Source organism: Eulemur rufifrons, chromosome 4, assembly GCF_041146395.1.
Source record: "Eulemur rufifrons isolate Redbay chromosome 4, OSU_ERuf_1, whole genome shotgun sequence".
In the NCBI taxonomy this organism is placed as follows: domain Eukaryota; kingdom Metazoa; phylum Chordata; class Mammalia; order Primates; family Lemuridae; genus Eulemur; species Eulemur rufifrons.
In genome coordinates, this window is record NC_090986.1 from 13,235,636 (window position 1) to 13,263,629 (window position 27,994).

The 27,994-nt window shown below is 37.5% G+C and overlaps 1 protein-coding gene across 1 annotated transcript in view; it reads right to left on the minus strand.

Annotated features, from left to right (window-relative positions):
• Positions 1–27,994, minus strand: part of MYO16 (myosin XVI) — a 475,062-nt gene that overhangs the window by 129,031 nt on the left and 318,037 nt on the right. Inside the window, exons 23-26 of the mRNA XM_069467032.1 lie at positions 12,813–12,888; positions 7,147–7,322; positions 4,678–4,758; positions 4,224–4,429 (exon numbers count right to left, since the gene is read on the minus strand). Coding sequence (XP_069323133.1) covers positions 4,224–4,429; positions 4,678–4,758; positions 7,147–7,322; positions 12,813–12,888 — 539 coding nt within the window. The remainder of the gene's footprint in view (positions 1–4,223; positions 4,430–4,677; positions 4,759–7,146; positions 7,323–12,812; positions 12,889–27,994) is intronic.

Consider the following 27,994-nt stretch of genomic DNA (forward strand, 5'->3'; position numbering starts at 1 on the left):
AAATTCCAAGGAAATGTCCATTATCCATGTTTATTGTCATGACCGATTTTTAGAAACAATAAATGCTATTAAAATAAGTAGTTGCTTGCTTCCAAACTGCAAAACTGTACCTCTTATTTTTTTGTGTGCAAAATTTTGTGGTGATTTTTTTGACAGGTTTTTAATTCTCTAACAGTTACAACAAGGTGATATGAATAGAAAATAAATATTTTGCATAGGAATAATACATTCTGTTATTTTGGCAACCAAAATTTTCTGTTAAATTTAACCTCTAGGCTTTGTTTTTATAATGATGTCCATTGTCTGGGGGCATTTCAAAGCCCTGATAAGCTTTCTGAATACTCAAGAAATGTTAAATTATGTTATTTCTTGATATAACGGTATGTTGACTGTTTTTTATTCAAGGTCTATATAGAAACTGATAATCTCTCTATGGATCAATGTTGTTTTTGATATTATTCCAGACTAGCATCCTAAATTTAGTAGAGACGCAGCAAATTTTTACTAAAATAAATTATTAATTCCATTTCCACTGATAGGCCGTTGCAGATAAAGATGATAAGAAGAAACCCCATCTCCTTTTAAATAAGGGAATGTTGAAAGAAACAAATTCAAAGATTTACCAAAAAGTATCATTTCCCATCCTCACTATCTTTTTTACTCACTGTACTTTTAAAAGTCTGGCTATGGTCTCTTATGCAGAAACATTACTTTAAATTGGACAAGCGTCAATCTCCAATGCCAGGTTCATTCTGAAAATGATTATTAAACACCTATAATTCACAATCTTTGTGATTGAATAAGATATGGTTCCTGCATAGAAGAAGTCATAGTCTATTAAGAGATGCATCCATATAAATATTGCACTTAATTTTAAAAGATATTAATTGCATATACTATTTTAACAGAAATTAGTCGTAATAGAGTATATATATCAAACTAAACTTGAGAAAATACACAAAGCAAAAGTACAAATAATTTTCTAATCTTATATGATCTTTCTCTCCATCACACACACACACACACACACACACACACACACACGTTCTCCATCTTATTCTAGGGTAATAGAGCAATTTGGTTAAACTGCTTGCGGAATAGGAAGATTCATGTAGCTAACAAAGGTTACACTACAGAACCAGTGAGGGACCCGTTTAGTACAGAACATCTTTGATGTCATGGTTCTAAGATAAGAACAAAATGAAGAAACAGAAGAAAATGCACTAAATGAACTTTTTATTACTCATTGAGTGAGATGAATCCTATTTCATATAGGATTAAACAAAACAAAACAAAACAAAACAAAAGCATTGTCCCCAAGTGACTAAAGATTTGATGTCAGTGATTCTCAAAATGCTGTCTGCATAGCAACAGCTTCAATATAACCTGGAAACTTGTAAGAAATGCTAATGCACAAGGCTCACCTATAGCTACTGAATCTGAATTCTGGAGTTCATGCCTGGGAATCTGTATTTTAACAAGCCTCCAAGGGATTCTGATGTGCACTGGTGTTGGAGAACTGCTGTTCTAGGCAATGCTTGGAAAGGGAGTTGATACTCTTCTGTTAACCAAACTGCAATTTATCAAGACCTCTGAGACCACCTGCTACTAGCAGCTATTGATAACTACCTTACTCCTAACCCTGGGACAGGCGTTCTCAACTCTGTTTCCTATTGAATCACATATGGAGCTACAAACCACAGGGTGCTTGGATCCCACTCCCTGCTGATTCTGATTCAGAAAGTCTAGGGTAAATTTTAGGAATCTGTTATGTTATTTTATTTTATTTTATTTTATTTTTTTTTTTTTTGAGACAGAGTCTCACTCTGTTGCCCAGGCTAGAGTGAGTGCCGTGGCGTCAGCCTAGCTCACAGCAACCTCAAACTCCTGAGCTCAAGGGATCCTCCTGCCTCAGCCTCCCGAGTAGCTGGGACTACAGGCATGCACCACCATGCCCGGCTAATTTTTTTTTTTTTATATATATTTTTAGCTGTCCATATAATTTCTTTCTATTTTTAGTAGAGATGGGGTCTCGCTCTTGCTCAGGCTGGTCTCGAACTCCTGAGCTCAAACGATCCGCCCACCTCGGCCTCCCAGAGTGCTAGGATTACAGGCGTGAGCCACCGCGCCCGGCCTAGGAATCTGTTATTTTAAACTTATACACCGGCAGGTTTAAAACTCAACCCCAGGGTGAAGAAATACATGCCCTCAACAGGCCAAACATCTCTGAAAACTATAAATGGATTTCCACCTAGGGAATAGCAAGAAACAGCTTAAGAGCTGTCCTTGCAAATGCCCCTGAATGTACAATAGTCAGTGTCTCAGTGACATGACACCACCACTCCTATCCAGAAAGACCTGTACCATTAACTATTATGTTCAGCTTTAATTTATACCTAACTTCACATTTATTCCTTGTAAATTAAGTGCCAATGTGTCTCCTGTCTTATTTATAAGCAGGTTTTAAGTTTTAAAAACGAACATCTTATCTATCTGAAATAGCCTCCAGTTTAAAAACATTCAGTGCCCTGGTGATTACATTTCTATCATCTGAAGATGCCCTATCAGTCCCTTTAAAGTAGGTGGCTCAAGCTGAACTCATACATTTATTTTCTTCTTTGTGTCTGTGTGAAATTTATCAAAATGCACAATAGATAAAAACTACTTTTTTCTTCTAGAAAAACAAATCTCATAAAAATTGAACTCAGAATTTTAGCCATCTTTTAAATATTATGTCCTTTATTCTGAACTTAATATTTCATATTTAGTGATTTAGGTTTGCTGGCCTGTTTATTTTTTTGTTTGTTTACCAAACAACTTCAAACTAGTGGCTCACATTGAACTAGTCGACAAGCTTTAAAATTTCTTTTTTTAGATGAATGATTTATCAAATAAAATGTTCATACTATAGTCGTACCATTAGTTTTTAAATATAAATGCCAAATTTTGCAATCATGATATTGGTATCATTTTACATCAGTGTTGTCTTAAAATTTCATCTTATGTTATATGGGATTACCAAAAAGCTTTTTGATTTTCTTTTTGCTCATCCCCTTTATTTTTTGAATGCCTAAAAACTGACATTCTCATTATTTTCACCAGGATTAATATCTTCACTTGAAAGCCTTCTCTGATCCCAAATTGCCTTTGTCCTGTGCTTCTATAACACTTTGTACATATTCTAACAATTAATAGTACTAAATACCCTTTATTTCTGTATGTATTCCCCCCATCAAACTGGGAACTTCATTAAGCTAAAGCATATGTAAACAGCAATGTATCTAACCTAAAGATCCAATCTAGAATAGTTTTTATTAGCATATATTTGTAAATTAAGTTAATATCCCCCAACTAATTTCTCTAAAACGAATTCATCAGTGAATATTATAAGTTTGTTGGAAATCAGACTAAGGTTTCTGATTAAATAAAAATCCATGTGAACAAAATACAGCCTGAGAAGATGACATTGCTTTTGGGTGCGTAGAGGTGCTCCTTGCAAATGAGAGAAGGCTAGAGTGGGAGAAGGACTAATATGGATACAAACATGAGGCCAGACAACATGAATTTATCCTGGCAATTAGTTCACTGTCTTGTACATACTGTGCTTTCATATTGAATTTATCTAAAACAGGGGTCAACGAACTTCTCTTCTAAGTATTTTTAAATATTATAAATATTTTACACATATGCTATACCATAGCATACCATCTCTGTCACCACTGGAGTGCAAAAAAGGTCACAGGCCATACGTAAACAAATGTTTGTGGTTATGTTCCAATAAAACTTTATTTGCAAAAACATGTGGTAGCCTGTATTTGGCCCATAAGTATAGTTTGTCAATCCTTGATCTAAAACAATATTTTGTTCATATATATAAAAGAGGAAATAATCACATATATACATTTTTTTCTTTTAAATAATAAATTTTATATAAACATTATATGCAATAATTTTAGAAATCTTTAAATCCAAGCTAATTGCCACATTTAAAAGTTATGAAAATGGTTTCTAAGGTGTTGTCTTCAGTAAAGTTTAATAACTTTTATATAAGCTTTGTCAGTGTATTTCATTGTTTTCCAGAGTATGTCTTTTACTCAAGATAGGACAATATAAGCAATAAAAGCAACACCAAAAAAGAAAAGAGAAGATCCCTGCAGCAATATTACCAGTATGCTACACTGAACAATGGAGGAAACAATGATTTTAAGAGCAGAAGAATTTACCTTGACAGGAAATCCAAGAAGGAAAGGCGGATGGGGTATCCATAACGGAAGATCTTCACCATCTCCAGGACCCCAATATATTGTAGCTGAGCAGACACATAAAAATTATCAAAAGTATCTGGCAGCTTTGAATTATTGGGCCTGATGCAATGAATGAAGTGTGGGGTGCACTTCTGAAGCTTTCCAATAATATCCGTTAGTGATTTCTAAGGAGAGAATAAAACCCAACTAATTCTCCAAGAAGACACTGACTGAAAATATAAAGCAGTCTTTTAATAAAAATCTTTATCTTCAGTCCAATGCTATTGTTAATGATGCATTCACTCACTCTGTGTGTGTGTGCTTTTTTCTGAAGGTACTCAAGTTGTCAAAAATGGGAAAAAAATTCTACATAAACCCTCGACAGTTGATATAAACATACATTAAGTTTTTGAAATCTAAAAACTTCACTAACCCTGAGTTGTGATGCTATGGTTATTGGATTTCCTCGTTCCAGTCTTTGAAGAAATGTAGAAGTTCCTTTCTTTTTTATTAACTGCAATAAAAAAAAGGAAGGAAAGAAAAAAAGAGTAAGCAAATTTATTTTGCTAAATTCCTGTTTAGAAGGAAAAAACTAAGTCTTGCGTTCATGTAAATTCATTTACAGGCAAATATTGATTTAAAACGTAGATTATAAAAACCAGTACTCGATGATTTTTGTAATGTTACTCTAAGTTGAGAAAAATAGGCAACATTACTGCCAACCTTTCAAGTACAGGCCTTTTCTATAAATCAGACCTACCACCATCCTGCACCCATTTTAGTTTGAGAATAAACATAGATCTTTATCTGTTTGGTAGTACAATAAATTCACTATCGTATCCTGGTTATATTACTAACTGTTCACATTTATCATGAAATGTAGCTTACTCTGAGACAAAAGGATACTATTTTATGTTACAAAGACTTGATGTTTTAACAATCATTGGTTTGTTTCCTTAAATTTAACTACAATCAGGAATTGAATGGATATATGTGTTTAATGCTTTGTTATTTTGTTCCTTGTCTTCTTTGTATATCTACTATTAGGGGTTAGTAAATTACCTCTCTATGAAAAATGACAATAGACTGTTTTCTTCAGTAAGTAAATACAACTCATTAAAACAATCATATGTGGCAATGATTAAATGATAATGGAGATAAAAAATCAGTGGAAATGAGGCCACTTGGTGAAAAAATAAAGGGCAGAAGGTAATTAATTGAATTCTAGCAGGGGTTAAAAGGAACCTCAACCACTAATGTACTATTACATTTCACCAAGGCACACAGACTTAGACTAACTTATTTATTGATCTAAAATTGTTTCTCTTGAAATAAAAGGTCTTGATATAAGAAAAAAATCTGATAAAACATTCTTTTCAATTTAGTGCTATTGCTGTTATGACAATAGCTCATTTGCTCGTGTTAGGATGAATTGTTAAGCTGAAGCAATTAATTGCAACTGACAAGGAAATGTACGATGAAGTGATTGGTCCAAGATCAACCTGCTTTCTACAAGCACAACACAAAGTATAATGCTCAGTTAGAGAGTGGGTAAAATCTTTTTTTCCTGGCCACAAAGGTGGATGTGCAAGAGTGAGGGCAGTTTGAAGGGAAGTGAGGAATGGAACACTTAAGGAATAATCATAATAAATAAATCTTCATTTATTGAAATTGAACACTCAATTTCCCCTTCTGGGTAGAGGAACTACTGTGAATTATCTCCTTTTTGCAGTCCTTTAGGGAAAAGACTAATGGCATCTAGGCCTTGTAGTGTTTAATAATTGAGGTTAAAAATTATAATTTATAGGTGTGTGGTGATTTCTTGCTTTTGATTTTAAGGATGATTGAAAAAGAAAGAGCTGGAAGGTTCAGCAAGATACCAGGAATAGATATATTCCTGAGGAAGGGTAACCTTTTGTCTTTTTTATGTAAAAGATGCCATTTTCTTTGTGATGAGATTGAATTTCTGGGATCATTCAGTTCTAGAACAACTACATCGAAGGATCCTTAATTCTAGGATCTCCTGGCTAAAGACACATACACACACACACACACACACACACACATTTTAATACACATTTCTGCCACTCTTCTACAATAGAGTTAATTTTAATTATGCTTTTATTGGAATTGGTAGGCTAAAATGTACTCCAGCAAGCTGCAACAACTGCAGTTCTAAAATTGATTGTCCTGAACACCTTCCCAATTACATATCTCATCTTTTATAGTTTTGGTGGATGCAAGCAAAACAAACTGGAATACCATCTGGCATGGGATTCTTAAGAAAACTAAAACCTATCAGCTTGAAACAACTCTTCACTGAGTTTTTAGCTCTCTTTCACAAATGGAACCTTATGTACCACCAAACTATATGGAACAAATACACATTACAATTTAGTATGATACAAAAATAATTTACAAATCTATAAATGCATAGTGAAAATAATCTAGCATCTGAAAAATACCCTATATCTATAAGAGAAATGACAGTTTACTGTTTAGAGACCTAAATCCTCTAAAGTGATTAATATCAACAGAATAAGATAGCTAAGTTTATCCTAAGTCTATTGTCCCTGAAGGTGTAATATGTTCTGTTCATAAAAAAGATAGTCATAGAAACGAAACATAAATAGCATGTTGCACAGGCAACCAATACAATTACTAATACTGTACTTATTATTGAATTGTCACCATACTATGCTTTCCTATAACGTTCCCTCATTCTGATGGCTATACTTGAGGTAGGCCTTCTTTCCCTTAATTCTTTCTATTAGAATATCTTCTTTCCACCGGTGTTCAAAACCATGCTTTTTTTTTTTCTTAAAAAAAAAAAAAAAAAGGAAGACACAAACGTACTAGGTAAACTTTAAAAATAACCGAATAAGAATTGAAAAATTCCTACCTTACTAAGTTCTAGGTAATTCTTGTTTTCTCCAATAATTGAAGAAGTTGTCATTTTCTTATTGAGCAGGGCAGATTTATGTCCTCGGAATTTAAGGGAAGGATAGGAAGATACGAGGTATCCTGTCTGTGACAATTTCGACTGGAACAAATGATTGATCACGACATTTTCACTAGCTAGGAAATAAATGAATACTGTAAGTGGCGCTAACATCATTGTTTACTTGAGCTTAAACTTATTTCTTATGCAAGTGCTTTAGCCACTAAACCAATCTGTGTGCAAGATGTAACTGGTACAGTGGATTGAGGAGTCTTCCCCTCCCTCCGTCCTTATTTTACGTCCTCCACACTGTTGACGAGTCCTGATCTTCAGTGTCCTTGGCCAGGAGTCTTCATTCACTTTTCCTTTTTCTGCACTTGAGCACCTGGACCTTCTCTAACTGGGTAACACCTGCTTCTACCCTGGTTGTCAGAACGAGATCTTACCTGCTTGGACCTAAGGGGTTTTTGTGCACTTACGAAGTCACGGAGACTTATGGTTTATATTAGAAACTCCTCACTGCAGGAAAATAACTACCCAGGAACATATCTCCCCAGGACCTAATCTGTCTCAGAGTAGTATGTAAATGCCGGAGGGAGACCCTGTCTCGCTTGGCTACATCAGTTGTTAGGTTAAAGAAGGGAAAAGAAGTGTCCTTTTTTAATTAATCCAGTTAAGCTGCAAAGGTAAAAGCAAGCTGATATATTTTAGTTGTTAGGTTATAAAAATCTAATAATTCTGGCTTCATATTCCTTTTTTGACACATGAAGGAAAACTTGGAGCTTAGAAGACTGGATTTTGGGTTACAAATTTGAATTGCATAATGAAAACGTGGAGGTTAAGAATCTGGAAGGAATTTTTCTTCTATTACTTATATCTGTATGTAGGCAGTTTTCAAGCCTAAGTGTCTTCTCCTGTAAACTAATGATGACAGTACCTATGGTGAAGAATATTGCAAAATGTAAAATAAGGTTCATAAATTACTTAGGATCATGCTTATCCCATGAGAGAGTTAGCAATGTTAGTTGCAAAGCAGATTAGTTTCTGTCTTTTCCACAGTCAAATTATATTGCCTGCTCAGGTGCAAAATAGGGCCCAATACTATATATCTGTAATGCTTTCAGTGAAAAATCCCCACATTAGTAAACAAGCAGAGCAGTAGAAGACCTATCAGGAAAGGCAACTGTAAGTACGGAATGCAAAAGGAAGCCTGAAATGTTGGTTTGAAATTAGAGGTATCAGAATAAATTAATGATTTTTAATATATAGTTACATATCTATATATTATTTTTACCTATATCTTAAATCTTCAAGTTCTGAAAGGGCCTAAAACTGATAATACCCCCATAGCAATGACTTCCCCGGAATCCCCAGATCTTGGAGTTTCTCAATACCATTCTCTCCCAAGATAAATCAAGGCTTCTTGAATAAATGTCTGATTCTAGATCTGAGGCAAGGTAGATGATCCTGAAACACTTTTGGAAGGCCAGATGGTAAGGAAATGCCAGAAACTCATCAGAACCTGTCTAAAGGACATAGGAGCTAGCTTGCAGGGGTCCTCACTGGCCAAGTCTTAAAAAATTTCAGCATCAATATGACAGCAACGAGTTATGATTCATTGAATAAAATAAGAATCTGTAGGTCCATACTAATAATAAATAAATTGATGAGTAAAAGAGAGGTGGGAATTCTTATGGTAGAATGTTACTGTTGATGGAAAGATGGGGTTAGGAAATAAAAATTTTGCAATCATAACAGAAATAATTGATTTAAGCAAAAATTGTAAATGCATACAAAACTAATGGATAAAAGTTTGATGAGTAACAGAACATGCACATTTCTCAAAGTATTTTCTCACAAATTACTTATCAATAACAAAGGGAAAACAGCAACTTTAGATTAGATACCACCATGTCAGTGATCATGGTAAACATGCTTTGAACTGTCTCTGTCCCCATAATATGGTACACCAAAGACACCCCACCACTTCTGTGGGATTCCTGGCAAAAAATGCATGACCTGTTTCTAATATGAGAAAATATGAACTAAACCCAAATTGAAGGACAGTCTACAAATTAACTGGCCTTTATTCATTTTAATATTAATATCATATAAGACAAAGAAAAGCCTCGGATTAGAAAACAACACTAAAGAAAAATGATAACTAGTTTCTCTAATTTTATTCCCCTGTGGTCTGAGACGATACATGGTATAATTTCTGTTTTTTTAAATTTGTTGAGATCTGCTTTGTGGCCTAGGATGTGATCAGTTTTATTCACAACTAATAGGTGCAGAGTGCACTGTCTGGGAGATGGACATGCTTGTCGCCCTGGCTTGGGTGATGCAAAAGCAATATACGTAACCAAAATGTTTGTGCCCCCATAATATTCTGAAATCTATAAATAAAAAAAGCAAACAAAAAGAACAATTCACAACAATAAAAAAATGATAACTAAATGCAATGAATGATCTTGAATTGGGAGAAATCATTATAAAAGACTAACATCAGTGGGACAATAGGTAAAGTTTTATATAAACTCTGGATTAGATATTAGCACTGCATCAGTGTTAAATATTCTGACTATTTACTGAGGTTGTGTAAAATAATGTCCTTGTTCGTAAGGTGTAAACCAAAGTACTTAGACATCAAGAGGCAAGCAACTTACTGTGCAGTGGTTCAGAAAGTAAGCATGCACACAGAGGGGAGAAAAGAGGCAGAGAGAGCAGAAGACGGAAAGAGAGGGAGTAAAAGAAAGGTCATGAAAACAACGAATCAGGGAAGAGTGCACCTAGGAATTCTTCGTACTAATTTTGTAACTGTAAGTTTGAAACTACTTCAAAATAAACAGTTAAACAATAAACATGCAATACTATGGCCCATTTAAGTAAATAATGATTAGGCAATTATTATTTATAATTATAGCAAGTCTATGTAGAAATGGACCTACAGATAAATAATGCAACATGTTATTCCCATAATTAAGGAAAAAGCCTTTAATAAAACTAAAACCCCCAGACATAAATATGGATAAAAATATGCAAATGACCTATTTCTGTGTTTTGTCGGAATCATAGGGTCAGGATGCATGAAGACAGAGCAGGTCCCCTGTCATCCTGCTGCCACAGGGAGACACCAGCATATATCAGGAGCCTGACATCAGAGCCCTGACCACAGCTCATAACAGGAGAAAGTCTGCCATTCTTTTCCCCCGTAGAGCCTAATAAAGGAGCCCCTGGTGCAGAGGCAGTTTTATTCTTCCTTTCCCATTACGAGGAGTCACTTACTGCAAACCATTTTCTTCATGTCACTCTATGTACACACTGAAATGGAAAGGATCTCTCACTGGGATCTACAATCATTGCAGAGTGCCTTTCTGCCTGTAAAATGGTATAAGCTAACTTATGTACCCAAATTTCTAAGCAGGTGTGCAGGGACCCAAAGCAACAAAAGACTCAATAACTGTTAACATAAACGGCAGTAAATCCTGGATTTTCTTAAATCCTAAAATTAACTGTTCTTATGAGCAGACTTAATAGTCTGGATGTTGATTCCTTTAGCCTCCTTCTGAGTCAAATGGACTTCACTTCTAATATCAGGCACAAATGAGTATACTGGCAGCATTTGTTCATGAGCCGTGTCTCCAAGTTACCTAACTTCACTTGCTTAGGTGTCTCATAGACACAGCTCTGCTTGTACAGATCCTACAACAGACCCTACCATCTTCCTCAACCGAGAGATTCTTGATGATATGAAGATTGAATTAGACACTGTAAGAAAAATACTCAGCAAAGTACCTGGAGATAAAAATTATTATTTATAAATTTCACTTGCTTTTAATAATGATCTACAGGCATCAAAATATTTCACAGTATAAAATATTATGACAGCCATGAGTCTTTTGCTTTTATGATAAAATGAGTGAGCAATTATGGCCCTTGGGCAAAATATGACCCACTGCCTGTTTTTATAAATAAAGTTTTATTGGAACATAGCTGCATCTATTAGTATTGCTTACAGCTATGTTTCATATTATAACAGCAGAGTTGAATAATTGCAACAGAGATTTAATGGCTTACACAGCCTAAAATATTTATTTCTAGCACTTTAGAGAAAATATCTCCCACCTTCTGTATAAACATATAAGGGCACATTGTAAAGTTTGTCCTCTTGCTCAGATGCACCTACATCCTAAAGTGTTTATAATAAACTTATTTTCACTTATTTTCTTCTTGGAACTCTTTTGTGTACAAGTGTACACAAAAGAATGTCTTTACAATATAGGGACTCTATTAAGATAAGCAAAAATATAATGTCACCAGTCAACATATTTTATACATGTCCTATGAAATACAAAAATAAAGAAAAAACATTGTATAAACTTTTAAGACATGCTATAGATTAGATTTTCATAAAAGATAGGACCCCAATGGAAATGCATTATAAAGTTCAAATAATTGCAAGCTAGAAGGAAGATACTTCCAATGATAATAAATAGGATCAATTATTTCAATTCTTTCTTTCTTCATGTTATTACCCCAAGTCCATGATTTTACCATTAGTCTCAGCTCAGAGAACTCACAATAACTATAAGTTCTGAGATGCAAGCAGAGTAATCTCCTGCAAAAAAACAATGTATTAACAACTGCAGAGAACTCACAATAACTATAAGTTCTGAGACGCAAGCAGAGTAATCTCCTGCAAAAAAACAATGTATTAACAACTGCACTGCTGTGATTTGAGGCACGTATGTTCCTCAGACCAGAAGTGCGATGTATGTCTTATTCCCAACTCAAAGGCATTCAACTATCTCATGAAAAGCTATCATATGCTTCTTTTACCAGGAAAGATAGATGACTCTATCTCACTTAGAGCAACTTAAAGGACAAAAGATGATATGTTTTAATTCATTAAAATGTTATTAGAAGAATGTGAATCACTGCAGAACTGCTAAGAAAATAATTTCTAGGGGAGACAGAACTATATATGTTTATATATGTATGTATATGCATTTAATTACAGAATATAAAAACTTTGTATATAGTTTTATATATAGTATAGAAATATAGACATATGTATATAAAGACATGTACATATGTATATGTATATAAAGTATTAATGCTCACTACGTAGAAGCCTATAAATTAATGTATACATGGATATACACACACATTAATTTATAGGCCCCTTCTATGCAGTGAGCATTAATACATTATAAGTGAAGGTACATAAGAATAAAATACCACCCTTAGTTGTACTCCAGAGTCATCTTAAGTAATGAAATTCAGCCTACTGCGGCCCAAATAACTTTGGAATCCATATTCATCTTCATTAGTCTTCAGAGAAAAGCTTTTTTATATTCATACCACTAAAGTAGTAAAGGTGTTTTACATTTTTATCTGCTAAAAGCTTAGTTAAATTATGGTTTCCACTGGACTCCAAATTAAATTGTAACCGATGTATAGTGTGGCAAGACCCATTCCTTATTATTCTGGGCATTAGAATGCAAAAGATATTTCAATTATCCTTTAGCTGGTAGCATATTTTATAGGAAAATATTCAGAGATAAAGAAATAAGGGCTGTATGGCATTTTAACCAGTGTAGGACAGAAAAAAAAAATTAACTTACTTTTCATGACAAATAGAAGATTCTGCGAAAGGGAGTCTTTATTTTTTTCAATTGCTCCAACAATGTCATACATCACCTAGAATCAGAGAAAATAGCATAATTACTAATGATTAAACATGACCATGAAAATAAATTTCTTTAAAGAATAACTTGACTCAGCTGAAGTTTTAAATTATTCATAAAAGAAGTATCTCCAGGTCTTAGAGTTCACATTACCAGCAAGTTCAAAGCTATCATCTGCCTGTTCTCATGCTGTACATTAAACAAAGGAACCCTCTCCTGTTCTATTTCGTGAAGCTCTACTCTGATCCCCGAGTTTAAGAGAAAATAGTGATGACTCACATTCATGTAGACCCCTTTATTTTTAAGGGCTCTAACTCGCTCTGGAAACTCACTAAGCCAAGTAAAAAATTCTGTAACACTTTGGGAATATTGTGTGATTTCAGTTAGAGAAATTAAATAGACTCCTCATTAAAAGGATTCTGTTGGATCATTTAAATAGTTAATCTGAAGTCTTTAAAATGAAGAAAATATGAAACAATTAAATCCAAATTGTCCAAAAGACAATTTTCTCCACCGTAGTTAACTTATGAATACATTTAAATGACGTTATTGTCTGGTTTCACTGGTGTGCTAGTAGGGGCTGGGACACAGAAGCAATTTTGTTGCCTCTCTCAGTCTCAGCTAACTAAGTGTCCACTCCCAGTGCAATCATGAGAAGCAGATTAGCCACCCATCTGCCCATCTATCAAAAGCCTTGCCAGTTTCAAAAGCTGCTTTTTGGAAAAATATCTTGGGGCATGGCACATCAACAGGCTGTCATAGGCTGGCTGTTCTTTGTCCTGAGTGGACCAGGATTGAACCAGGGGAGGCAGCTGACCAATGATGCCTCACCACTCAGGAGACAGTGTGAGCACCACTCAGGAGACAGTGTGAGCACCACCTATGGGGGAGTGTGAGCATCACCTTGGAGATACTGTGAGCACCACCCTAGGGTGAGTATGAGCACCACTTAGGAGACAGTGTGAGCACGACCCAGGAGGAAGTGTGAGTGGTTAGAACCACTTCTTTGAGAGCACAGAGAGGATCGGATCATTGGCAGGGAAAGGGTGCTAGGCAGACACAGAGAAAGGAGCCATTAGAAAGAGGCTGTGTGGCCAGTCGGAGGAAGCTTGAGAAGAATTAGATGATCCCTACTGAGTCTCACTTCCTACAAGACTTCTAAATTATGCCCTTGCTTTACAATACAGTCTGAGTTTCTATTCTTTGCTGTCATTGGAGCCTAAACAGCACAGAAATTTCAAGACATCCTCCACATTCCCAGGTTTTCCAATAAATTTGGGTCAGAAGACTGGTCAAGCTAAGTGGCAATGCCAAAAACCAAAATAACTTTCAGGTTCAATGAAATCATTACCTAATTATCCAGTTTGTACATGCACCAGAATGTGAGTGACATATTAGGTTACACAGTATACCTTGTTAAGTATCAACAGTTTCGTATCATCTAAAGCAGCCATTCTTAACCAGGAGTGATCATGTCCTCTGGGGACCACGTGCCAGTGTCCAGAGACATTTTTGTTTGTCACAACTGGGGGCGAGAGTTGAGCAGAGACGTTGCCCAACCCAAACACCCTACACAGCACAGGGCAGCTCCCACCAATTATCTGGCCATCAATGTCCAAAGTGTTGAGGTCGAGAAGTGTTGACCTTGAGGTTGGCATCTCTATGCTTTCTTATATCAGGAAGTGCAGTGCCCAGCAAAACCATGGAAGAAAAGTCAACACATTTTCAGAAGCCACCCTGGATCTATGTGGATTTAGGCAAGTCATTTAATGTCTCAGAGCTTCAGTTTTTTAATGAGCAAAATGGTAATAAAAATACCTAACCATACCGTTAATATTGTGATATAATATATATGAAAGTTCTTTGTAGACCAAAAAGACCAAAATGTAAGGTGTTTCAAATAGTGCGAGTCATCTTGACAGAAAATCCCACTATGATTTTGCATTACCCAACCATGCCTGCATGACTTTGGTAGTTAGTGACTCCAATTCACTTCTGGAAAATTGACAGAAGTTGATCTAATTTCTCCTGACACCCTTATCAGTATTCCTGGCACAACCATCACAGTCTGGGAGTGCCAGGGTTGAGTTTTCACTTTAGCCCCATCTTCTTCGATGCCATTTCAGTTGCATCAAAGCGGAGTATGCGTTTGCTAAAGATCTTGCCCAAATTTCTCCCAACACATTTTTCCCCATGACTTTGAGTATTTCTGGTGCAGATACGTGGAGGTACTCCACCTCCACGATAGTCACGTCTCTGACTCTCCTTTGCAATGGTCTGTATTGTCCTCCCCATCTGTCTGCACGTGCCTGTCCCTGCCTTGGCATCTCTTCTCTCTCAATTCCTGCACAGTCTCTGAAACCATCACCTCCTGCAGACTTCTTTCAGGTCTCAACAGAGCCCAAACCTTAGTAGGCCCAGCCATTTGTGCAGCACAGGGCACCGATAAGCTTCTACCATTTTTCTCATAGTCAGTCATTCCTAACTCTAGCTTGGAGCTGGGTCAATCATTGGATCTAATTGTAATTCAGACTCATTTGCATCTGCCAGAAATTTATGCTGATGTCTCAGATGGACCCTGCTGGCTGCAAAAAAGATCTCTGTTACCTCTTAATGACACCACTTTAAAAATCTCCTGATAATTGTAATAAATCTGTTTGCCTCTTTCCAAGCTTCCAGCCCCCGGTCCAGGTTTGCATACTCAGAAGATGACCATATTTCCTACTTTAAGGAAAAACTCAAAACTACTTCACTTGAAAATCTCTCTGAATCATTCTTCCTTCTCAAAACAGGTCTTCTCTCCCTCTTCCCATTCACTGTTGCACGTGATCTAGACTGGGAGCCCTGGTGCCATCTGGGACCCTTCCCCCCAGGACTTCTTCCTGCCGTCTGCCAATGGCTGTCCTTCCACCTCATTTTCCTCTTTAATCCTCACTTCTTTATATTTCCTGCCTTCCCACTAGTAAAAACCATCACTTATTATTTTGACAGGCAAATAGTCAAAAAGGCTAAACACTGGCCTTTTGTATTCTCACTTTAGTTCAACACTGCTGTCTGATGCCTATACTGAACTGAGAATGTCATTTTTCCTATTCAGAACCCCAGACCTGTCATATAGGGCCACCTTTATATGGCTCCAACCTACAATTCTAGCCTATTTTCTGCATGAGAATCTGATGATTTCAAATGAAACACACATACACACACGCACACACACACAGTTGAACAACCTGATTTTCTCTAAATACATTCCTGTTGGCCTTTATTCCTGTTATGGGCTTGTTTTGTGATGGACCTTCTTAACTCCCCTGGGAAAATTGCTACCAAGTGCCTTGAGAGGAACGACTATGCATTATGTATCTGTCTCTGCAACAACTAGCGAAATGCCTTATCCACTGAATGCATTTAATAAATATTTGGTGAAATGGACAAGAAGTTTGTATTATACTGTAACCAAATATAGCTATACTATTGTGCTGTCTTTTACTTTCAGACTGTGCTGATTAGTCTTTCATTATCACAAGATCACGTGCTTCAGAAAATTCTCATACAGGGCACCCTTGTACATGGGTATCTAGAGAAAAAGCTGAAAGTCTCCCATTAAAACTAAAGTTCAAAATTCCCATTTGAAGACTCCAATTTGCTACGTTACCTAGAAAAGGGTGTTTAACACACATATACAGCTACATTCAATGAGGGAAGTTTGATGTTTGTAGGAAGCACAGTGCTTACCAAAATTACTTTATTGCCACGGCATTTGTATAAATGAAGCAGGTAGGCTTAATTATTTTTGTGATGTTGCACAAGCTTCTTAAGCTTTTTGAGTCTTTTTTCTTATGTGCTAAATAATATCTCCTAAAGGCCTTCCAACTTTAATAGCCCTGACCCTATTCATAAGGTACAGGTGACCACAGTATTGAAGGGATTTAAGTTGACAGCTCAGTACAAATGTTAGAGACTCCCCATATAGCTTAGATATTTTATCATAATTAATATGGTAATGCAAATAACTGATAATGTATTACATAAAATTGTCATTAGTGTTTCCAAAAAATGTGTGGTTTTTTTTCCTTTCTGGTTCCAAATCGGAAATCAAGTATTTTTTGCAGGAGACCTTGCCCATTTTAGTGAAAACATGACATTAGAGACAGCTGTTGGCACTCTAGACAAATACAATAGCACATGATTATTGGATTAGTCAGTGTTTCTAGGTGTTTTTAGTGGACAGAGTTGAAAAGTATATATACACAACACATACATGTCCATGCACATAAGCACGCACACACACTTTTCATTTAAAAATAAAATACTATCTGATTCCAAATTTGGTCTTTTAACCATGATAATTTCCTCAAATCCAACCTTCTTTGATGTTAGACTTGTCAAAGGCAATTTGAAAATCTAAATAAATGGTGTCCATTCATGCCATTTATTATGTCAATATATAACCTGCTCTCATCACCTTTAAATATTTTTAAACTTTAAATTTTGAAATGATTTTAGATTTGCATGCAATTATGAGAAATAATAGAGATAAACTGTGTGTACCTTATATCCAATTTTTTTCAATGGGAACATCCTGCAAAACTGGGATATTGATATTAATGTAGTAAAAATATAGAATATGGATTCTGTATGTTGCCAATTTATGAACACACTCACTTCCCCAAAACCAGATGAATCTATTTGTGTGGTTCTGTTTCTGGGTTCTTTATTCTGTCCCATTGATGTATGTGTCTACCCCTTTGCCACTGTCTTGATTATTTGCTTTATAATAAGATTTTAAATGGAATAAGCTAATTCCTCCCGTTTTGTTCATCTTTATAGACATTGTTTTAGCTATTCTAGCTTCTTCACCTTTCCATAAAAATTTTAGAATAATGTGTCTATATCTTTTTTTGTGGATTTAGTTCTGTTTATTTTTTATTTTTTTATTTCATTATATTATGGCGGTATAAATGTTTAGGTTACATATATTGCCTTTGTCCCGCCCGAGTCAGAGCTTCAAGCGTGTCCATCCCTCACACAATATTGTCTATATATTTATATCTATCAAAAATTTTGCTGTGATTTTGATAGAAATTGCATTAAACCTGTATGTCAGTTTGGGGAGAACTACCACTATGTTGATTATTACTAAATTGACTGCTTACTCTTTGTCTTCTAATTTAAGAACAGGACATGTCTTTCCTTTGGTTTAGATCCTTGATTTCTTTCATGGGCATTTTGTGATTTTCAGCATACAAGTTCTCTACATAATTTGTTAGATTTATATCTAAGTAATGCATTTTTATGAGCAACTGTAAATGTCATTTTATTTTTAATTTCATCGCCCATTACTAGGATATAGAAATACAGTTTATTTTCTTATGTTTATCTTCTACCAGGTGACCTTGCTGAACTCATCAGTTCTATGAATTTTTTTTCATTTTTTTTCTGTTTTCTTTTTTTCTGTTTTTGGTAGATTCCTTGGGATTTTACACATAGGCAATTATATTATGTATAAATAGTCACAGGTTTATTTCTTCCTTTCCAATCTGTGTGTCTTTTATTTCCTTTCTTGTCTTATTACACTTGCCAGAACTTCCAGCAAGATGTTGAATGAGAGTGGTGAGAATAGACATCCATGCCTCGCTGCTGATCTTAGGAGTAAAACATACAGTTTTTACCATTACATATAATATTGGCTGCAGGATTTTTGTATATACTCTTTATTAAGTTGAGATTGTCCCCTCTATTCTTACTTTTCTGAGAGCTTTTAGCATGTAAATTTTATTAAATGCTTTTTATGCATTCACTGATAAGGCGATGTGTTTTCTCTCGTTCAGCCTATTCATATGATTACTTTGATTGATTTTTAATTATTGAATCAGCTTTGCACCCCTGAAAAAATTCCATTTGGTTAAAGTGGGTAATTCTTTTTATGTATTGTTTAATTTTCTTTGCTAATATTTAAAAAATATTTTTGCACCTATATTCATGGGGGATATTCATTTCTAATTTTCCGTGTGTGTGTATGTGTGTGAGTTACTGTCTTTGTCTGGTTTGGTATAGGGTGATACTAGATACATAAAATGAATTGGGAAGTGTTCTCTATTTTCTGGGAAAGATTGTATAAAATTGGCATTAATTTTCCTTTAATCGCTTCATAGAATTCTTCAGTGAAATCATCTGGGACAAAAAGCTTTCTTTTTTGAGAGAATTTAAATTACAAATTCATTTCCTTAATAGTTATAGGGCTAATCAAATCGTCTATTTCATATTGGGTGAATTGAGGTAGCTTGTATTTTTTGAGAGATTGGTCCACTCCAGCTACATCAAGAAACCTATGTGTTCCTAGCACTCTGGGAGGCCGAGGTGGGCGGATCGTTTGAGCTCAGGAGTTCGAGACCAGCCTGAGCAAGAGCGAGACCCCATCTCTACTAAAAATAGAAAGAAATTATATGGACAGCTAAAAATATATATAGAAAAAATTAGCCGGGCATGGTGGCGCATGCCTGTAGTCCCAGCTACTTGGGAGGCTGAGGCAGTAGGATCACTTGAGCCCAGGAGTTTGAGGTTGCTGTGAGCTAGGCTGATGCCACGGCACTCTAGCCCGGGCAACAGAGTGAGACTCTGTCTCAAAAAAAAAAAAAAAAAAAAAAAAAAAAAAAAAAAAAAAAAGAAACCTATGTGTAAGTTTTGTTTGCAGCGTTCCCTTTCAATCTTTTAGATGTCTACAGGGTCTAGAGTAATAGTTCCTGCTTTATTTCTGATATTGCTGTTATGTCTTTTCTCTTTTTTCTTTGTAATTCATACTAGAGGTTTATCATTTTTATTGATATTTTCAAAGGAGCAGCTCTTTGTTTCATTGATTTTGCCCATTTTTAAAAATTTCATTGATTTCTTCTATTCGTTATTACCTTCTGTTTGCTTGCTCTGGGTTTATTTTGTTCCTAGGTTCTTGAGGTAGAAGCTCAGATTATTGATTGGAAACTTTTCCTGTTTTCTAACATATGTATTTAGTGCTATAAATTTTCTGTTCAGTACTGTCTTAGCTATTTCCCACAAGTTTGATACGTTGAATTTTCATTTTCATTCAGTTCAGCATATATATTTTTAAAATTTTCTCAAGATTTCTTCTTTGAGCCATGGATTATTCAGAAGGGCATTGTTTAGTTTCCAAGTATTTGGGGATTTGTCTATTATCTTTCTGTTAACGATTTCTAGTTTGATTCCATTGCGGCAGGCAATCCTACTCTGTATAATTTCTATTCCTTTGAATTTGCTTAGCTTTGCTTTATGGTTCAGTGTATACTCTATCTTGATACATATTCTGTGGGTACTTGAATAGGAACTCTGCTTCTGTTGGTTTATGTGTTCTATAAATATGGAGTATATCCTACTGTTAATGGTGTAGTTGAGTTCTTCTATATCCTGGCTGATTTCCTATGTAGTTGTTTTCCCAATTGCTGAGAGGAGGGTGTTGAAGTTTCCAACATAAGCTTTGGGTTTAGCTGGCTTCTTCTGAGATCACTTGGCAGGGGAAGGAAAGTCCAGCCTCATTACTGGCTGTAGGAGTGGACATCTAGGTCCTCACCCAACCTCCTCTGACATGCTGCAAGAGTGACCCCTCATCACTGCCAGGTGAAGCCAGGAGTCCTGGCTCTCCAGTGGGCCTGCAGCCACACTGCCATAGCAGGGGAGTGAGCAGTGAAAGGGGCTGAAGTGCATCTTTACTGCTTCCAGTGTAGCCTCCACTACCTGGGGGAAGAGGTGTAACCTCTGGGCAATGCTGAATGTCCGGAACCCCCATCAAGCCTCCTCTAGTATCGTCCCAGTGGCAGGGAGATAGCGGCACAATATATATTTAGAAACTTAGCATGGAATTAAAATCTGAAATAAATCTATGCATTTAAAAATTGTACGCACTATAAGGAAAATGGTAATGTTAACAAATGCAACTAAATGCATCTTTTTTTTTGTTTGATCTTGCTTTTAAAAATAATTTGTAACAAATGAGATGGCCAGCTAAAGAAATATAACCTGGACTAAGATAACCACATGTTTTCTTTTTGTCTTAAATGAATACAAGACCTTTGTATTTGTTAGGTTTCTCCAGAGAAATAGAACCAATAGTGTAGCACATATATGCAGTCTGAGGAATTGGCTCACAAGATTATGGAGGCGGAGAAGTCCCACGATTCGCTGTTTTCAGGCTGGAGACCCAGAAAAGCCGAGGATGCCGTTTGAGGCCTGAGAGCTGGTGAACGCACACTGTAGCTTCCTGTCTGAGTCTGAAGGCCAGAGATCCAGGGGCACCAAGGGCAGGGGAAGACTAATGCCCTCGCTTGAGCCGTCAGGCAGAGAGAATTCAACCTTCCTCCACTGTTTCATTCTATTCAGGCACTTGAGGGATTGGATGAGGCCACCCACACTGGGGAGGGAGACCTGCTTTACTCAGTCTACTGGCTCAAGCACTCATCTCTTCCCAAAATACCACCACAAACACATCCAGAAATGATGTTTAACTAGCTGTCTGGGCATCCCATGACCCAGTCACATGGCACATAGAATTAACCATCACAACCTTGAAGTTAACTTTGAGAAAAAGATGGAAATAGAAAAAATAAATTTAACTTAATAATTATTCACGTTGAATCCCAGATAAATCCTCACCGTCTACAGAAAAATGTGCACTTCACCTAATAGAATCCTTTGATAGACGGCATGTTCCCAGTGTTCCCCATTGTACTTCCTGACACCTGCTCCCAAATTCCTCCCTTGACATTATCCCTGCCTTTCCTTTTCACGATCTCCTTCCCGCTCTCCAGCAGCCAAGACCAGCTCTGCCTTTCAAGCCGAGTCTCTGGGAGGCACGGGGCTGTGGCAGAAAGCGCCTGGCCCTTGCACGGTGACACAGCTTCTGGGCTCCAGCCTCATCCAGGCCCAGAGCCTGGGTGACTGGGTCGAGATACGGAGCCTCCAATGCTTCCCATCCACAAAACACAGACAGGAACTTCAGCCCCTCTCTCTCTCTCTCCATCTTTGTTTCTGTCTCTCTGTCTCTTCTCTGTCTCTATTTCTGTCTCTCTGTCTGTCTCTCCCTTGGTGGCTTCGAAGACAAATGAAAATGCCTGTTCATACCTACCTTTGCACAGTAGCTATAGTTTTCTCATAAATACCCTTCATTCTTGTGTCTAATGCTCACCTGTAACTTCTTCTCTGCTCTTTCCCAGAATTTTTTACATTACTGACTTGAGAAGGACTCGTGAAAGTGACCTATGTGATCTATCTTGACACTGCTCTGTGGGCTGCCTGCCCAATAAGAAGACTGCCATTTTATACCTGTAATATTTTTAGGTTGCAATTCATTTACAACTTACGAAGGAATTGCTTCCAAAGGAAACAATGCTTCCTAGAAAGGTACACACATTAAAGACATGAGCACCTGGGTGTCAGCATCTACACTTCACTGAGAGCAGTGGCCTCCAGCATTTGCATAGAGAAGAAACAGAGAAAAGCTGAAAAACTTAGTAGAGACAAGGCCACTGGGTTCCTGGCCAATTCCAAAGAAAGTGAGCCTCAAAACCTGGTTAGCTGGACGGAAGAATTTCTATGGAAGAGAACACACCAAGTAGAAACTCAATCTATCCTAGAAATCACCTGTTGCCATGTGAGTCTGGGGTGTCACAAGAACAGAGAAAGGTCAGCTGCACCCTTAGGAGCGCAGGACAGGCTGCCGGAGCAGCAGGGAGCAGTTTCTAGGTGGACAGCCTGCCTGGGTGGTTCAGGGCAGCTCCTCCTCTGTTGCTTGCTGGTTTATTATTGGCGGGATGAAAGGACAAAAACATAAAAGTAGCCAAAGATAGAGGCTAGGTCTATGCTTTCCTTTTCCCCACTGTTTTTACATAACTGATCTTCAGGCTTTATTTATTTTTTTCCTCTGAAGATTGGAATAATGGACCCATGCTGTATGTGGCGGTGTCCCTCATGCAAGTAATAGAGGAATTTATATTCATGCAATCCAATACATATCTTTAAGGAAATTGTCATGTATTCAAAATTTCCTTTGGGATGAAATCTGTTCAATAAGATGACTCAAAAGAAAACTGAGCATTTTGCTTATGTCTCGGCAGTTAGCAATACTCATTTCAACGCTTCGGTGTGGACGGCAAATGACGGGTACACTAGAAGCCGGAGAGCAGCGACAGTAGGCTGCGTTTTGGGAAGTACTTGTTGTAACACTCCAGCACTGCAATAAATGCAATTAAAAGACAAATTATCTCAGCTATAATTTAGGGAGTATAAAACTTTCATCACGGCTGTGACTCACGATTCAGCAAGATACCAGTTTCCTGGCTCCAGAAAGAAAACAAAAGTAACAAAATGCCAAACCACATGCATTTTCTTCCTAACTGAAGGCTGTCAAAACCATACTTGGCTAATCACCAAGGAAACTGAATTCCAAAGGCCAGAGAGCTACACAGAAATAGCTCTATCTACCAACACTGGGTTTAAATACCCTGAACTGAACGTGAGAGCGGCCGGCTTACTTTATCTTATTAAAGACAGGGCAGGGTTGGCCAGACCAGGGAAACAGTGAATTCTTGATGTCTCCAGTCTCATCCCTCTGTGTGCCTTGCGCAGAGTAGGACAGCAGTGTAAAGCTGCCAGGTGTGTGCTAGACCAAGTACCTACTATACGGCTAATACTTTGGGGTTTCTCAAAATGTGGTTCCCGTATTGCCTGTAGAATATTCTCTGTTGTTTAACAAAAATGCAAATATTTTAGACTTCACCCCAGAACTCTTTAGTCATCATTTACTGTAGCAGAGCCAGGGAACCTGAGTTTTAAACTTGTTTGCCAGCGATTCTCATGCACATTGGGTGTGAGCAGCCCAGCTCCAGGTCCTAGTGACTAAGGATGCTCTATCAACTCAGTCCGTTTAGGTGGTGCCGGCTGGTGATAAATGAGCACAGGAACAGGGTTTGCAGGAAATAAACGTTCTCAGTGCATCTTACAGATGGGGACATAGTCCCTCTTAGAACAACTAACAGAGCAGATATTGGCATATTTTAAATTGCTGATTAAGTTTAAGATGAGACTACACTATAATTATATTCAAGGCTAAACTATTTTTGTAGGAGAGTTAGCATTTTTAATAAAGCTCTTGCAGAGGGGAAAAAAAAAAACTCTTCAAATATTTTATCTAAAATGGTAGTAAGAGAACTATGTTTTTCAAAAAAACCCGGATTATTGTGGAACCCTATATAAGCCATATATAGTGTTGGAAGTTTTGAGAAAATGCAAAACATAAAGGCTTGGTAAAAGACAAGAAGCAACAGACCAAGGGTTAGGAAGAGTGGATTCTCAATCTGGTTTCCACCTATCAAGCTACAAAAGCACTCAGGGGATGCGCACGGTGAGAATTAATTGTGGGAGCCTGAGGTGGTCAGCTTCTCCAAACGGCAGTTTTTCTTATCTATTCAATTCAGTGTTGAACTCTGGCCAGTTCACACTAAAGTTAGTAATTCTATTAGCATAGCTCATCAATAAAAAACATTGTTTTAAGGGGCTAGAATACATGAATTTAGCAAATGGGCACGGGTGAACATCATCTATTTAAATTTTTAAATGGCCTTTGAAATGGTTAATATCAAAGGTTTTAAAAATATAGTCATCATTGGATTGAGCAGATTTTCACAGTTAAAAGATTGAATTTGGAGTAAATTAAGGAAAACAGCTGGGGCTAGACTTGTAAAAATATTTTCTAAAATATAATCCACGTAGATTGATAAAATTTGGAAAATACTAAAAGTGATAAATAAAAAATTACCTCTAATTCCATTTTTCAGAGATAGCCAGTCTTTAATTTACATATCTGTATCTGTCTACCAGATCTAGTCGGTCTGTGTGTGCACTTTCAAGAGAGTTGCATGGACTCTGCCCCATTGTACTTTGCAAGGGCGTTTTCCTTTTACACACAGGCGTCTGCTCTAAGACGAATCCTGTCCTTTTCTGCTCTGCATTGCAACACAAGCAGTGGGGTTCCCAGAGCTTCTGCCTCGCCTTCCAGAAACTGAAGGTGCTGGCAGAAACCAGAAGGCAGGAGGAGGGTGGAAGCTTTGGTGATTATCTTCCCCCTGCAAAGGCTGACTCTCCTCCCTGACTCCATTTGCACCCCGCAGCCCCTCTTCACCACAGGACCAAGTGGCTCCCCCACCTGCCTCAGCTCCTGGGCCCAGCGGTCCCTTGTAACCCCCTCACTCCCAGCCTTGGGGAAGGCAGCTGCTTCCTGATCTGGAGTCTCTGCATCTCCTCAGTGACCATGACTGTCTTCTCAATTTTCCCTGTATAACCTCTTCCTTGTAATCATTTTCCTCTCCTTGAAAATTCAGTGCAGTTCACTTTGAGACTGGATCTTGATCAAGCCCCACCATTTCCAATTTCTTGCTTTGTCTGTCTTCGTCTTGGTGCTGACAGCCCAGAAGCTTCTACCTGCTATGTAGCTCAGTAAAGGACAGGGATAGAAACTGTGCTCAGCACCCTTCAAAGCTCTTGAAGGTATCCAGGAAAGCAAGGAGAAGGACGCAGGGCCGGGCAGGCTGACGGGTGGAGGCAGACAAAGGGGGAAGAGCCATTCCCTCTAGGAAACCGTGTGGAGGGAGGTAGCATCTGCGCTTGCAGAATGAATCCTGTGCATAGAGCAGGATGCATCCCAGCACACTTGGCAGGGTGCACTGCCTCACAAGTTAGAGAAAGAAGAATCAAAAAGAAATAGAGCCCTGGACTTTCAGCTGAAAACACAGACATTACGAAGCCTCGGCTCTCCATAATTCAGGCCAGAATCAGGACTTGCACAAATGCCTCTAAATTGCAAAGCCATGGTGTTATATTCTTAGGAGAGCCTTCGGGGGCATCACTTAGAGATTTTACCACTTAGACTTAAATACCTTAATTGCCCCTCCCTATTGCTCTTACCTAGCTAACACTATCCATAATTTACTTATAAAACATTATGTCAGAATTAGATAAATTTGTAAAGCTTGCATGCTCTACCTTGTAAGGCAATATGTTAATGTCAAATCAAATTGTTAATTATAGTATATTACTAATATTGTTAATATATTGCACAGTATATTTCTGATATAGAGAGCTACATTTCCATGTGGATGACGTACTAAAAACTAAAGTTCCTCTAGCAAAGCCACTCTCAGTGACAGTCTAGGCATTTAAGGATATGCCAGATTACAGCATGGATAATTTATATGTGTGTCTGTATTGGTATTTGATTTATATGTGTGTGTTTACATATTTATCTATGTACCTATTTCTCTCCTGTATTTGATTTATATATCTATGTCTGCATCTATTGATCTATTGATCTTGCACTCAATTTGAGTACACAATAGTGATTGCTTTATTGCTCTAAGAGCATCCAACCATGACTGTAGGAACTTCAGCACAGTTTCTTCCCTTAGTCCTCTAATTGGAGAGAGGGGAGGTGTCCTGGGAACCTTCTTACACCTTCGCCTTGTCCCACTGCTTGGGGAGATTCTGTGCATAGGCATTTGGCGCCCAAGGGGACGCACAAAGGGTGTGGATGTGCAAAACGACGGGAGCAAGAACCCTTCCTGCTGTAGAGGCCCAAGCTGTTCTGTGTCAGTACAAGAAAACAACGAGCACAGGACACATTGCATTTTTGATAAACAACAAAGGACAAGGTGACATTTCCTCATCTGGTACACAAACCAGAGCTATGTTAAATCCTGCGAAGAGACTCGTGGGGAGGCTGGGACTGATGGAGTCCAGTAGGGAGAGTCTGTGTGGAGAGAACCCCCAAAACCAGGGTCAGGGGGCAACCAGCCAGAAGGATGAGTGTCACCCACATCATGGGAAGGGAGTCCCTCTAAGGGTCACCTGAAAACACCTAAGCGAGCGTTGGCCTTGACTGAAGGCACAGTATGAGTGAAACCACATTGTGAGGATATAAGATAAGCAGCAGGAGGCTAAGCTTGGCATGAAAAGGAAGAAAAAAGGACTCTCTTGACCGCCATGCAGTGCCTAGTCTATATTTGATGCATAAGGAGACCTAACTTTTCATTAACTTCATTGCTTTGATTATTATATAGACCAGAAATCCTCACTGCTGAATTGAGTCTGTGAGTGCCAATTAAAGTAAGGAACTTTCTATTACAAGAGATAAACCAGAAACATCACTGGAGAGCCCAAGTTTTAATCTGGTTACAAGGAAAGGACTTGCTGAATATATTTTAAAAAACAGTACATGCCCCAATCATACAGAATCCTGATTACATCCTCTGAATTGTGTCTGTTCAACTACCAGGTGCACGAAGAACAAAAATGTTAAAATGATCTGGAAGATCTGATTTTTAAAAAAGGAAGTAAAAGTTGCAAATCAAAACCACAATGAGATATCACCTAATTCTAGAAGGTTGGCCTTTATCAAAAAATCCCAAAGAAATAAATGCTGGCAAGGATGTGGAGAGATAGGAACACTCTTACACTGCTGGTGGGACTGCAAATTAGTGCAACCTCTGTGGAAAAGAATTTGGAGATACCTCAAAGATCTACAAATAGAACTACCATTTGATCCAGCAATGGCACTATTAGGTATCTACCCAAAGGAACAAAAGACATTCTATAATAAAGACATCTGCACCCGAATGTTTATGGCAGCACAATTCACTATTGCAAGGATGTGAAAACAACCCCAGTGCCTGTCATTCCATGAGTGGATTAATAAGATATGGTATATGTACACAATGGAGTACTTCCCAATTATAAAAAATGATGGTGATCTGGCACCTCTTATATTTTCCTGGATAGAGCTTGAGCCCAGTCTCCAAGGTGAGGTATCACAAGAATGGAAGAATGGGCACCACATGTATTGCCATCAAACTGGCACTGACTGATCAACACTAAGGTGCTCACACAGTAGTAATATTCTTTGGGGGTAGGGGGGTTGTGGGTGGGTAAACTCACAACTAGTGGACGCGGTGAGCACTGTAGGGGGAGAAGGGTGTGTCTCAAATCATGGTTGGGATGTGGCAAAGTCATAACATATAACCAAAATGTTTGTACCCCCATAATATCCTGAAATAAAAAAGAGGAAG